The sequence below is a fragment of the Hemicordylus capensis genome, chromosome 5 (assembly GCF_027244095.1).
Source record: "Hemicordylus capensis ecotype Gifberg chromosome 5, rHemCap1.1.pri, whole genome shotgun sequence".
Taxonomy (NCBI): Eukaryota; Metazoa; Chordata; class Lepidosauria; order Squamata; family Cordylidae; genus Hemicordylus; species Hemicordylus capensis.
In genome coordinates, this window is record NC_069661.1 from 27840985 (window position 1) to 27854307 (window position 13323).

At 40.5% G+C, this 13323-nt stretch overlaps 1 protein-coding gene across 15 annotated transcripts in view; it reads left to right on the forward strand.

Annotated features, from left to right (window-relative positions):
• Positions 1–12772, forward strand: part of BMPR1B (bone morphogenetic protein receptor type 1B) — a 367640-nt gene extending 354868 nt beyond the window's left edge. For all 15 annotated transcript variants that reach the window (XM_053254091.1, XM_053254092.1, XM_053254094.1 and 12 more), the window contains 3 exons: positions 410–585; positions 1793–1923; positions 6943–12772. In XM_053254091.1, the coding sequence (XP_053110066.1) occupies positions 410–585; positions 1793–1923; positions 6943–7068 (433 nt within the window). In that variant the 3' untranslated portion in view covers positions 7069–12772. The remainder of the gene's footprint in view (positions 1–409; positions 586–1792; positions 1924–6942) is intronic.
• The last annotated feature ends 551 nt before the right edge of the window (positions 12773–13323 follow it).

Sequence of the window (13323 nt, forward strand, 5' to 3'; positions counted from 1 at the left end):
TGAATAGCTGAGAGACTGGACTAGACTATTAGGGAGCTGAGCCCTGTAAAGAAAAGAATCTTTAAGGGGGGTTTAATTGTTATTCTTGGCATCAGAGTTCCATCTTAATGCTAATGAAACCTCACAAATGTTACCAGCATGTGTCTTATCTCTGATGTGATTCTGTATTTGAATACTTAATATAGCCCCAAGCAAGTAAGCCATTTAAAAACGAGTCCTTGGTTAACTGTTAAGAAGCTTTCCTCTATCATTTCTTTTAAGCTTATCTTCTGCTTCTGCCCTTGCATAGTACAGGAATTAATTTTGGGTCCCCCTCCACTTTACAGCCAATTGGGATTTCTGAGATGCATTTTTAAGATGCTTTCAATATATTTCACTTTGGTTTTTATGCCTCCCCCTTGTCTTTCAGCGATACAAATGAAGTGGACATACCACCAAACACTAGAGTTGGAACGAAGCGGTACATGCCTCCCGAAGTCTTGGATGAAAGCCTAAATCGGAATCACTTCCAGTCATATATCATGGCTGATATGTACAGTTTCGGACTCATCCTTTGGGAAATAGCAAGGAGATGTGTTTCAGGAGGTAAATTGATTAAGCTGGGTGCTTCTCTACATAGTTTCTATTTCTTTTTCTTCTTTTTAAAGTGAGTGCGAGAGAGAGGGGAGGGCGGGAGAGAATGAATAGGAATCTGTTTAAAAGCACAGGTGACATTAAACTTACTCCTTCCCATTTCTTTCTCATTTAACTCCAAAGATTTATTTTCTGTTTTAATAGTCTCTTTAAAGATGCTGTGCTTCATAATTGTAATGGGAATTTGGAGCTCATTTATGGGCATTTTCAGAGTTATAAACAGTACTGCTAAAGCAGGAGCACTCCTGTTGTTTATGTAGAAATACAATGGGGTTGATTTTACTTGGGTACCATGATTAACAAGGAGATCACTTAGATTTAAGTGCAGAAAGATAGGAATTAGCAGGTGTTAGCTAGCATTAAGAGGACTGTTGTGGGTGGGGTAGTTGGGGGAGCAATAGAGCGCTTGTATAAAATGAATTCCACAGCTGAGAAGATTAGCAGTTCTAATCTCCTTTAAAAACGGCAGTACAGAGACTTCATGTACTGAGCTCAAGGCATTTTAAAAAGGAAGCTGGTTTTATTGTCACCAACATAATGTCTGCATTATGTTATATGAGTGTACAGTACATGGTTTTGTGTGAAATACTGTACATGCATTCATTTTTAAAGTGAACCTCAAGCAAGATGCTGCTGTACCTGTGTTCAACATAACATGTGAATTCCTGTACGTGTTCTGTGCACTGTACACTCATTATACTAATGTTGAAAATATTGTGTGAATAGGGCTTTTGACGGCATAACAATTAAAGGACTGACATGCTCACCAAGGTTTAGGCCTGTATCTGGTTTTCAGTTTGAAGCTCAGCCATGTGATTTATGAAAATTAATTTAGAGACAGTCTTCTGATATGTGCAAAATAGCATTTTTGTGGAGCAATTTTGTAACATCTCAGGATGCTTGCTTTGAAAGTATTGACGACCCCAAATAATTTTCCAGTGGCATATCTCACCTTATGATACACAATGTATGGGGCATCTAGTGCTGTGAATGAATGCAACAGTCATCCAACTACTCCCCATCACCATGTTTTGAACCCAATTACTGTCTTTGCCTGGTTCATCTCCTCATTTGGGGTTTAATAATCAAGATTTCTTTAACCTTCAGGGTCTTTTAGTTTCTTGATATTGATATAGCTGACAAAAGATACCTTTTCCAGGAATAGTAGAAGAATACCAGCTTCCCTACCATGACCTCGTGCCTAGTGACCCATCGTATGAAGACATGAGAGAAATAGTCTGTATCAAGAAATTACGACCATCATTCCCCAACAGATGGAGTAGTGATGAGGTAAGAAGAGAAGTCTTTTGAGACTGGTAGTTTGTGCCATGTCTGCCTAAACTGAGCTTTGCCTAAACTCAGTCAGATGATCTAAAAAGGAAAAATGTATAAAATGTATACAAAGGCTGCAGTATTCTACCTTTTCAATAAAGGTAGAATACTGCAGCCTTTGCTGTCAGGAGTGGTTTTTCTCTTCAGTAAGGCCATCACTAAACACATTTTTGGAAAATGGGTTAAAAATGTAGGCTACTCCTGCAACCAAGTATCACATGCATATGGTCCTCCCTCCCCTACCAACGTGATTGTCCACTTCCTATCTAGGTTAAAATAAACCAAGATCAGCGGTGATATATAAACCAATCTCAGTTTATTCTAGCCTATTTACTTGAAATGTGTTGAGATCTGAACCCAAGGTTTGAAGCAAGTTACAGATCTTGGCATGTTTTGAAGTAAGTAGACTAGAATGAACTTACATTGGTCAGTTCGGACCTTGTGACCAGTCTAAGTTTATTTTAACCCAGATAGGAAGTGGGAGCTTGTGCGGGGATGGGATGGGGAGTACATGCACCCAAGGCTCAGAGATGTCTCACGCTTTAAGGTTCTGCTCAATTAAAAAAACTGCAGTAGTGCTTCTTGTACATTCACTTGTTCTGAATAGCATTGGGACTGCCTACGAGTCTGTAGCAGCCCTAGGATAGAATGTTACGGCAGCAGTAGGCTTCACAATAATATCAACCTGTATAACGCAGAAATAGAGTAGAACTGTAACTTGTGAATGCAGATGCATTCTTCTACATGCTTGTTTGGGACATCTTATTGGTTTGACTAATCTCTTAGTCTGGAAACATATTTACGGCCATGAATTGCTTGTTGGTTTGATTTGATCTATATTAGGGCACAGAATTCTTTTTGTGTGGGGCAGGGTTGATAAGTAGAAGAAAGATAATTGGGCTGGAAGACCTTTGCATTCTAGAACTCTATAGAAACTTTGGCATATGATCCTAGTCACCCTTATTTTACTGTTTACTGTGTTACTTAGCAAAATATACAAGCACGTATGCTGATCTATCTATCTATCTAACACATTTATATTCTGCTCTTCCTACAAAGAGCCTAGAGTGGTGTACATAGTTATAGTTAAGTTTCTCCTCACAACAACCCTGTGAGGTAGGTTTGGCTGAGAGAGAAGGGATTGGCCCAGAGTCACCCAGTGAGATTCATGGCTGAATGGGGATTTGAACTCAGGTGTTCCCAGTCCTTGTCCAACCCTCTAACCACTACACCACGCTGGCAATAGACTGTGCTAGCATTAGAAGTACTTCTGCAAAACCTTTTCTGGAAGGGGTCTTGAGAATCCATGTGTGAGTCTTTTGCCCCTCCCCTGCATTTGCAAATTAATATAGGAAATTGCTTTTCAAATATGTTCTGGTATTTGCCTTTAGAGAAGAGAGGGCAGGAGGCAGGAAGTTGTCTGAACACTTTCCACTGAGAATTTATAATGAAGCAAAATTGTGTTTTGGAATCAGTAGACCAGTAATTGATGTACCGTAGACAAATCTGCAGACAGTTATGGTGATGCTATGCAGAGGTCATTAATCTTGTTAAGTGGTACAGTGTAATGCTATTATTGTAGGAGACAGCTGTGATTTGGGAATAGCAGTCTTTGCTTAAGTATTCTGCAATTAGATTTAAAAAGACTTTAAATGGCAAGAGTTGTAAACAATCTTGAGTGTGTGGGGGGGGGCAGGTTGAGGGGTTGAAGCAAGGAGGCAAAATCAATGCCATACCAAAGCAGACTGAGCAAATTTGGTATTTGGGGACATTTTCCTCCTGACCCCCAGTGAACAAGTTTCCAGAGAGCCACTTGCTTCCTACAGTTATGGACTACTGAGGAATCCTTTGCCATATGATAATTAAGACAAAATCATTCCATTCTAGTTTTAAGAAGATTCTAGGTCATTGATATGCTTAAAACAGCATGCCAGTGAGGGTAACACTTATTGAAGTGACTATACCAGCCTCTTTCCTTCACTAGCAGTGCCCAGAGGAGGAAATCCTGTATTTTGAATGCAGTGTGCAAGTTACTTGAAGGGCTGAATCAGACAATAACTTATTGGCTCATGCAGTTTGAAAGGGCACACATGGAGAGTATGCCCATCATCATGGCATCTTCCACACATTTCCTGACAACCTCCCAGCATGCCGTTCTATTGTGTGGGATGACTGTTTATTGGAATGGCATCTCCATATGCACTCCTGACATGATGCACAGCATGACACAGATTCTGCGCAGTGTGTTGGTGCTGCTGCAGATGGGTCTAGGACAACTCTCTGCAGCCAACTCTCTGTGGCCAACTCACTGTGGGACACCTCAACATGGCTGACTCACTGCAGGGACAACTCAATGCGAATCTCCGACAAACACTTCAAAGCAGCTCCCTGCTCTCTCTTTGTTCTTCAACAAACCCGATAGTGCCCCACACTTCAAAACAGTTCCCTGCTCTCTCTTTATGGGGCTTGGAAGTGGGCGAAGGAGGCGCAGAACAGCCTGCCCCCCACTTCAAGTGCCCCGCTCTTCAAAACAGTTCCCTGCTCTCTCTATAGGGATGGGAAGTGGGCGAAGGAGGCGGAGAGCAGCCCGCTCCTGCCAGCAACCAGCGGACACACAATTATTACTTTATTTGAATTTGAGTTTAATAGGATGTCTCCTCCTACCTCAGGGGTACAATTCATCAGAAGGCAGCAGGGCAGGCTGTTTGTTTGTGAAGAGAGAGCAGGGAGCTGCTTTGAAGTGTTTGTTAGAGATTCTCATTGATTTGTCCCTGCAGTGAGTCGGGTGTGTTGAGGTGTCCCACAGTGAGTTGGCCGCAGCGAGTTGTCCCATTCCCGCTGCAGATTCACAAGGCAGCCTTGACCTTGCAGAGAACACACGGTTGTGCAAGCAGCACTGCTCCAGTTTCTCCTCTTTGTGGCAGTGCTGCTTGCACAACCACTTTCTCTACAGCATCACAGCTGCCTTATGAGTCTACGGCAGCCCTGACGCAGTGTGCTGTGTCTCTGTAAAAGTGTGCATCATGCCAACCACTAGTTTTAACTAGTATTTAGGTTTGTCTTTCACTTGTCTGGTGGCTGTGCAGGGACGGACCTTCTCTGTTGCCGCCCTGAGACTCTGGAATGTGCTCCCTGCTGAGATAAAAGCCTTTCCTCCCCTGGCAACTTTAAAGACTTCTCTAAATACTTGTTTTTCCCCCTCTCCCAAGCTTTTTAACTTGACTGTGGGTTTAAATTGTTTCAAGGTTTTCATTTTAAATCTGTTTTATGTTGTAGTAAACTGCCCAGAGATGGAAGTTTGGGGCAGTCTACAAATTTGAAAAATAAATCAGTAAATACTTGAAGTGTGTGTAGAGGGGTCATAATGGGATATGCCAGAGGGCATTGGGACGTCTCTGGAAGGCATCACAATGCTCGTACTCTGGGTGTGTCCCTTTTCTAACTCCATGGGCCAGTAAGATGTTTGAACCTCCCATAGTGGTTCAGAAACGATTTCCCCAGTCTGGAGTCTGATTATGATCCCACATAACTGTGGGAGCCACCGTGAGAATGCCTGTGCACTGTGGAGTTCTGTGCACTGAACTCCAAGAACATCCAAGTGGAAGGGTCACATGGCTGGACAAAAGAGGCGCTGCCTTCCTGTACGATTTGCCCTGCTTAAAAGCGGGCAGAAAGTTCCAGGTTCCATTCCGGTTTAAAAGCTAGCAAAGCCAGGGGACCTACTGCTAGCCAGTTTGGGGCTTGATGTACCAGTGGACTGACTCAGCATAAGGCAGCTTCATTAGATACTGTTTTATATTGTTTTAAGCAGTCTGTTTTAAATTGTGTTTGTTTTTATGTTTTTTAAACTTGTGCACTGCCCAGAGCCTTTGGATGGGGCGGTCGAGAAATGAAATAAATAAATAAATGAAAACACGTCCCTATTTTCCCATTCAGGTGAATGGCAAAATAGGGACATGTTGGCAGGTATGATGTACTACATCAGAGTGATGTACTACATCAGAGTGCATACCACCGCAGATTTTAGGTGAGGCGGATATATAATAGATATTGTTGTGACTTCTGGAGTGAAATGGTCGAAGGTGATCAACATGAAGTAACACAGGCTCATTACAAACTGGGAGAGCACGTCTTCAGCATTAGGTTGCCAGCCTTTTCCTAACAGGTCGCCTGTTATTTACAAATTTCATGGGAAACATGCATGTGCAGGGAAGGCAATAGCTTAATTTGCTGAATCTTTGTTCTCATGCCCTGCCTTTAAAATATCAAACAGCTGGCAACCCTGTTTTAGTACAGCTATTGAAGAAGGGCCAGAAGAAAGGTGCAGGGATTGAAGTAGGGGTTGGATGTCACAGAACACTTCCTGATTAGAGGGCTGGCTGATCAATTACATGATAGTCACTAACCTTAAAATATATGAGCAGACTTCATTCCAATAATTTATCTGTCTCTGGGAAAGGAACCTCATTAATACTTCCTAAATCAGGTGCTCACTTGGGTGGTCCTCTCTGACTAAAACTACCACATAATCCAATCTATCTGTACACACTCAGACCTGAATTGACCACTTCATCACCATGCTCTTATTAGGCATAACATGAATGCTGCTTACACATGAACCTTCTAACATGAATAAGCTCATTATCACGTGTGATCCTGATCCAGCAAAATCAGTGGGTAAGGATCATGCAGTATCAAGTCTCAGCATATAATCACAAAAGCATCTGGTACATCCAACATCTGGAAATAGAACAAGCAGAGGTAAGCTTTGGATGGGAGAGTCACACATGACCCCTCCAGATCCTACTAAATAAATGAGAACAGAACTATAGATTCAGTAATGCTTCTTGACTAAACATAAGTTTATTTTATTTTTATTTTTTTTTAGATAGCATTCATGTGTGGAATTTGGATTGCAGCCAGCATTAGAACTTAATGTGTGTATATATGTGTAACCCTCCCCCCCTTTTTCTGCAGTGCCTAAGACAAATGGGTAAACTCATGACAGAATGCTGGGCACACAACCCTGCTTCTCGGCTCACAGCCCTGCGAGTAAAGAAAACACTTGCCAAAATGTCAGAGTCACAGGACATTAAGCTCTGATTCAGCTGACAAAAGGCACCTCTTTGCTAAAGCTTGGGAGGAACAGAAGACTTTCTTTCATGTTTCAAAGAGACGGGAAGAGGAATTACAAGCCTTAACTAATATATACCTTGAACACAATCCTTCAGCATGTTGGCGCAAAATCCTTTCCAGGGGAAAGAAATTCAATCAAGAGACTTCAGTTACTATACTAAAGTTGAGTTTGGCTTCTTTTGGGAAACACGGTATCCATAACTGTGTCACGTTCCTGCATGCTGCTTTCTATGAAAGCCCATAATAATAATAATAATATTGTTATTATTTGGATTGTTTAAATTTCATGAAAGTGAACCTTTGAAATATCAAGTACAAGAAAAGAATTATATTGTTACTCTAAAGGAAACCACATCTGAAGTCTAAACCAAATTGGCTATGATCTCCCATTGATGATAAAGACTGTTGCACTCCAGGACAACCAAGCCCTCCATCGTTTTGTGAAATGGAAGTACTATGGAAGCCATCTTATAACTGACCTGCAATGTGCACCTGAGTTTTGACGTCCCACGTAAGCAGTTGTGTACCTTTTAGAAAGACCATGTGCCTGAAATCACCTGAATTGCTGCCAATCAGTGCTATGTCCATAGAAGTCAGAATCCTCGAGCAGTGCCTCTTGCATAAGACCTGTTGAATGGATGGCTATACTTTTGCATGGCTTAGATGCATTTCTGTGCAATGTGTGAAGAGGATATGCCTGGTGTGTTGTGGCCAGAGCATGCTGTTTCTCACCTGGTCGCAAACGTGAGAAGGCAAAGGGAGTTTTGTATTTAGAACTGTTGATTTAAAGCTGTTCTCATTCCCCACCTCCCTTCACTTTTCTGGTCCCTTAGGGAGATATCTTTGATAGGATCTTAGGACCACCTGGTTTTCTGGCATTTTACAGTCAAAACAATATTTTGATATGAATGTGAATTAAATAAGGTTTGGTAAGATAAGTAACCGAGTATTCTTACTGGCCTTTTCATTTACAGTAAAATCACTGATATATGAAACTGCTCCAAGGCAGTAAAAAATCCTTTGCCTTTAGATAATTGAGTTAGAAAGTGAAGTGTTCAGAAAAGAGTTTTGTTTAATGTGCGTCTAAAATTGAGAAGGTTATAATCACAAGGCAAGAAAAACCTGTAGTTTTTTCCCCTTTTTTTTAAACTCATGAAGTAAGTATCCTTTTGAAAAAGAGGTCTCCTTTATTTTTCAGGATGTTTGTTCAATATAGACTTCTTTCTTCCTATTTTATTTTACAGACAAAGTATAAAGACGTATGAAATATCTGAAGGGAGTTAAAAGTACTGGGTTATTTGGCCAGATGCTTCATTCTGGCCTTGTCCAAATTCCCACTGGAGCCCAAGAGAGAGAGCCGAAAGAGGTCTTTTTTTCTTGGTATTATTTCTCTCTCTCTCTCCCCACCACCAGTGAGGTGTTGGATTGTCATTCTTTCCTCTGTAATCCTGACCCCAAACCCCACCATATCTTTAAGTTGATATTTTGGGCTACAATCCAGAGCTCTGCCAAGTTGCATCTGCACATGTACCAGAAACCTTTTGCAACAGCTTAAAAAGCCACTTTTGGGAACTGGCTGACTCTCTAGAGTGGGTTTCAGTTTAGGCCTGTTCTGTTAACCTGTGCAGCAATGAGGTGTAGAATGCTGAGATGGTAGAGTAGAATGGACTAAATCAGACAGCAGGCAAGATGCCACATTTCTGAACACTCCCCTTCACCAAAGCAGGTAAAAGATGGGCTTAATTCTTTATGCCTTAACTAGTAATTTTCTACTGGCTGCTGTTTTTGTATACAAAACATTCAAAGTGATGCCTTCCACCCATAGTCTGTGTTCCACAATCCCTGCACTCTGCCACTGCCTTCTCTTGCACTTTTGTTTACAGCTTTATTACAGTTATATACTGCCTTTCATCCAAAGGCCCCAAGGAGGTTTATAGGTGTCATAAAACACCATTCAAATATAGAATATGGTGACTGATATGATGATCTGGTGGTAGAGCTCCCAGCAATACCGTTTTCCCCCCATTTGGAGCAATGGGAATAAATACAGTCATGCTGGTAGCACTGCCACCAGTTATCTACAGTCGTTTTGCTGCTTCCAGGTCTGCAGCAATGGCGCCACAAGTTCTAATGGGGATATTTGAACTGTGCATCACGTTGGCCAAGCCGTAACTGGTAGTGACTTTTCACCTTGTTTTAATTTCCTTCTCCTCCAGCTTAGAGCCAGTTTTTGGCCACTGTGAAGAGAATGAGTTCGTTCAACTTGAAAGGTAGCAATGGGTAGAGGTGGCCATGATGACATTTGCCTTGTCTTTTCATTCTTCTAGACCTAGGCATGCTGTAAGCAAAACCAAAGGAAGTTCCATGTGTGTGGTAGTGGAAGGTCTTTAGGTAGGCAGGCAGGCAGGCATGCCCTATGAGTTTTCATCTTACTTTGGGATCTTCTTTAAGGTTATTCATCATGCTTTCTCCTGAACTTGTGCTTTGTCAGATAAGAACTCCCAGATTTTTTTTTTAAAGCAACCACACTTAAAAATAATAGAACTAATGTATGGAGTAGATTTTTTAAAAATAATTGTTATCAGCATAATTGACAAAAATACACCCTTTAGTGAATCTGCACCCCCCCACCCGCAAGAAGTATTTCTGAACTGCAAATACACAGCTAACCTTGATATGGAATTTTCAAACAAATATGTCTATAGAATTTTGAGCATGGGTTTAACTGGTACTAAACACTTGAGTAGTGTTATTGAGTGCTTTTGCAGATCACATGGAAGAAGTTCATATAGATTTCAGGAAATGAGCTTTATTTAACATATCTCGAAGGGCCATTTGTAATGGCTTTTATGCCTCTAGGGGGCACTGTGCAGCTTTGGATTCTCAGAGCAGAGGCATCAGTAGCTTGCTAAGAGTCTTAAAAGCAAAGGCTCCATTGAAATGGGCTGAATTCTGCAGGTATAACTATACTCTGGAAGATTAGTGTATGTAAAAAAATATATTGAGGAAACAACAAATCATGTTAAATACTTTTAGGGCAAAATGTTCATAGTTTGAAGTTGTTTCAGACTCTGAACTTCAGAAAGGAATATTTACCTACAGATTGATGGAGCAATACATACGCTTTTAGACATAAAAGTCTAGCAGGGGTGTCCAGGTAATATTAAGACATTTCTGCAGTAGATCCCTCAAGCAGTAGCATCTGGGGGACCATCTGTATAGATTATTTATTCAAGAACAGTAACAAAGCATACAAACCAAAATAAGCTTACTACTGCATTTAGTTACACATGAGGGACTTTCATTGATTTGGAGTAATGTATTGGCTATTCTGAGGGCTGTTTGACTTCTGAAGCGATTAGTTGCTTTTAATGTGAACCTTTTTGTTCCAAAGCAGAGTCGCTCATGCACAATGCCAGCTTCTTCTCAAGTTGTACATTTCTCCCCTCCTGGGTGCTTTGTGTCTTGACAGCCGACACCATAAATCACCCATAGCATGACTGGTGATTAGTGGTTAAGGATGCAAAGTCTTTAAGAGCTTCTGATGTGCCTAGGAGTTCATAAGATCTCTCCCTTCAAATACTAGTTTACAAAACAAAATTCAAGACATTGCTGAGGTGAAGCATTGCTGGGGTGAAGCATTACTTGTTTAATAAAAAAATCTCTGAAGGCTATTGAAATCTGAAAGCCACATCCCATCCAGTGTTGGTGTAATTCCAGTGCAATTTTATCCAAGTCGATGAAGTTACCGTGATATAAATTGACAGCACTTGTGCATAGGATTATACTGAAATTAGGATTAGCTGATAGGAATTGAATGGCAGATACAATGGAAATCATGGGAAATGTCAGGAGGTGCTTAAATAAGTGCATTTTATGAAGTAAACTGCTTGTCATCTCCTTGTGATCTCCAGCATAGGACAAAAGAAGCAAAGGGCGCAAGGCTACATTTTCATGGCCGTGTGGGGTCCCTCATACTGTTTAGGCACCTTCCTAGGTTTTGTAGTTTGCCTCACATTCACGAAATATAGATACCTTCTGGCAGTCATAACAATCTTAAATATGTTGTCACCTGAGGAGTTCCCATAAATCTAATTCTTGTCTCTAAGGGAAGCTGTCTGTTGGCCTCCACACACTATAGCCAAATCTTGGCCATTATAAAATTGATTCTGTGTTACAGTTGAGTCTCTGCTGAAGCTTGCTTCACTGCTTTTCAGGTTGCTTTTACCATGCCAGCAGAGCTTCCAGAAAGTGATATAAGAAGGGTAAGCTAAACGTGTGGTGAGAAATTACCTGGTCATGGAGAACACCAGTCAGTCAGTTGCATCACCCTCATTTGAGCTGCAACATGAATAGAAACAACCCATATTTTACAACTCAAGAAAGTCCTTCTGAGTCTTGACATCTAGCTTTCACCACTAAAATATGTATTAATGTTAAAGTAAAAGGCCCTTTTTGTGTAGGGTTGAACCTTACAATGTAGGGCTGCCTTTTCTTTTGTTTTCAGGTAGACCACCTCAGATGACAAAAGCAGATTATTTTATGCTTCAAAAATAAAGCCTTAGAATTCTGAGTTGCTGAATTTATCAATAAGTTCAAGAGGCAAAGTTGTTTGTTATATGGTTCCTGAAATGAAAGGGATTTTAAACTGCTAGCTGATAGGCCGTGTAGTTGTTTAAATTGTTCGGAATTTTTTTTTTTTAATGCATATGTGTCTGGGTGAAATATATATTTTATTTCAGTTGGAAGGCTGCAACAACTCCATTATGTGGATTAAGTATAAAATAGTACAGCTGATAAAGCACTAAAAGAAACCTATTTATTTATGAAAAAGTGTAGGTTGACTATTCACAGTGACAGTGTGATATGGGGTGGGGGGACCCAATAAATAACCAATTAAAAACCAGTAAATAACCCTGGGATATTAGCCCTGAAATAACAAGGGTGTAATAATAGTGTTTTTGTTTGTTTCAGTTTTGCCCCACAACTCGAAGGGCTAGGGATTTTTTCCTCACTGTCTGTGCTAGCCCCACTGAAATATAATCATGCAACACGGTTGTTCATGAGGACAGAAAACATCCCTAGCCACTGTTGCAAATTGTTTGTTTTTAGCAGTAATATTTGATTTACCACATTATTACTCCCGCAGATTGCCAGGCTGTAATTGTTCTGTTTCAATGGTGAATCAAGCTGTCACATTCATACATACAAACCATTTAAAATGATGTCCTTGCTGGTGATTATGCTCAGAATCTAACTGCACTTCAGGCCATCACATGTCTGTCAAAGTTAATAGTTAAATACAGCTGCTGGTGAAAAACAACTTGGAACTGCATGTTGAAAACAGCTTTTTAAGTCAAGGTAAATGTGAGTGAGATTGTCTGGGTGGCAGATACAGTGGGAAGGGCAGGGAAAGGTTCAAGAACAATGATTTGGCTACTGTTAGGCCTTTGGCTAGCACAGCTAGCAAACTATTTCTTTTGAAGAAAGGTTGACAGTGTAATTTTTAATCATACTGATTGGCGTTCTTTTTTGAGAACCAGTGCCTTATTTAATCTGTAAATACTATAATTGTAAAAACTAGGGAACAAGCCTATGTTGTAATTGTTCAGAATGGTACATGTCTGTTTTAACATTCCCCAAATAAAATGTTTTTGGTTCTCCCCTTTAATTTTTCTTGCTTTCAAAAATTTGTTGTTTCTTGGAAACATCCAACGTTGCTTTTCATCCACAGACATTTTGCCCATGTCACATTTCAGATTAGCACGATCACCATTTGTTAGCAAAGAAAAAGGAATGTTCTGCTTCAGTGGTTGGGGAATTATATTTTTGAATGCTCCCAACATCAAGAAGCAGCAGCAGCAGCAGCCTTTCTGCACGTAGCACACGGGGAGCAAGCTGGGCTAGAACTGTTTTCCCCAACATGCTAGTTTTTGTGAATGTAAGGAGGTATTCAAAAGTGGCATCCCCTTCCTGCATTCTGTAGGGGTCCAGTCCATTCTAATGCTCCTCCTGCCTCTGTTGACCAGTCTTGGGGACCAACCAGTGGACTGTTTATACCAGTGGTGGGCATCCCTTTTGTTAAGTGCCATAGAATTTATTTATTTATTTATTTATTTATTTATTTATTTATTTATTTATTTATTTATTTTTGCATTTATATACCGCCTTTCATTAAAAAGATAACCCCAAGGCGGTTTACAAAAGTTAAAAACATACAAT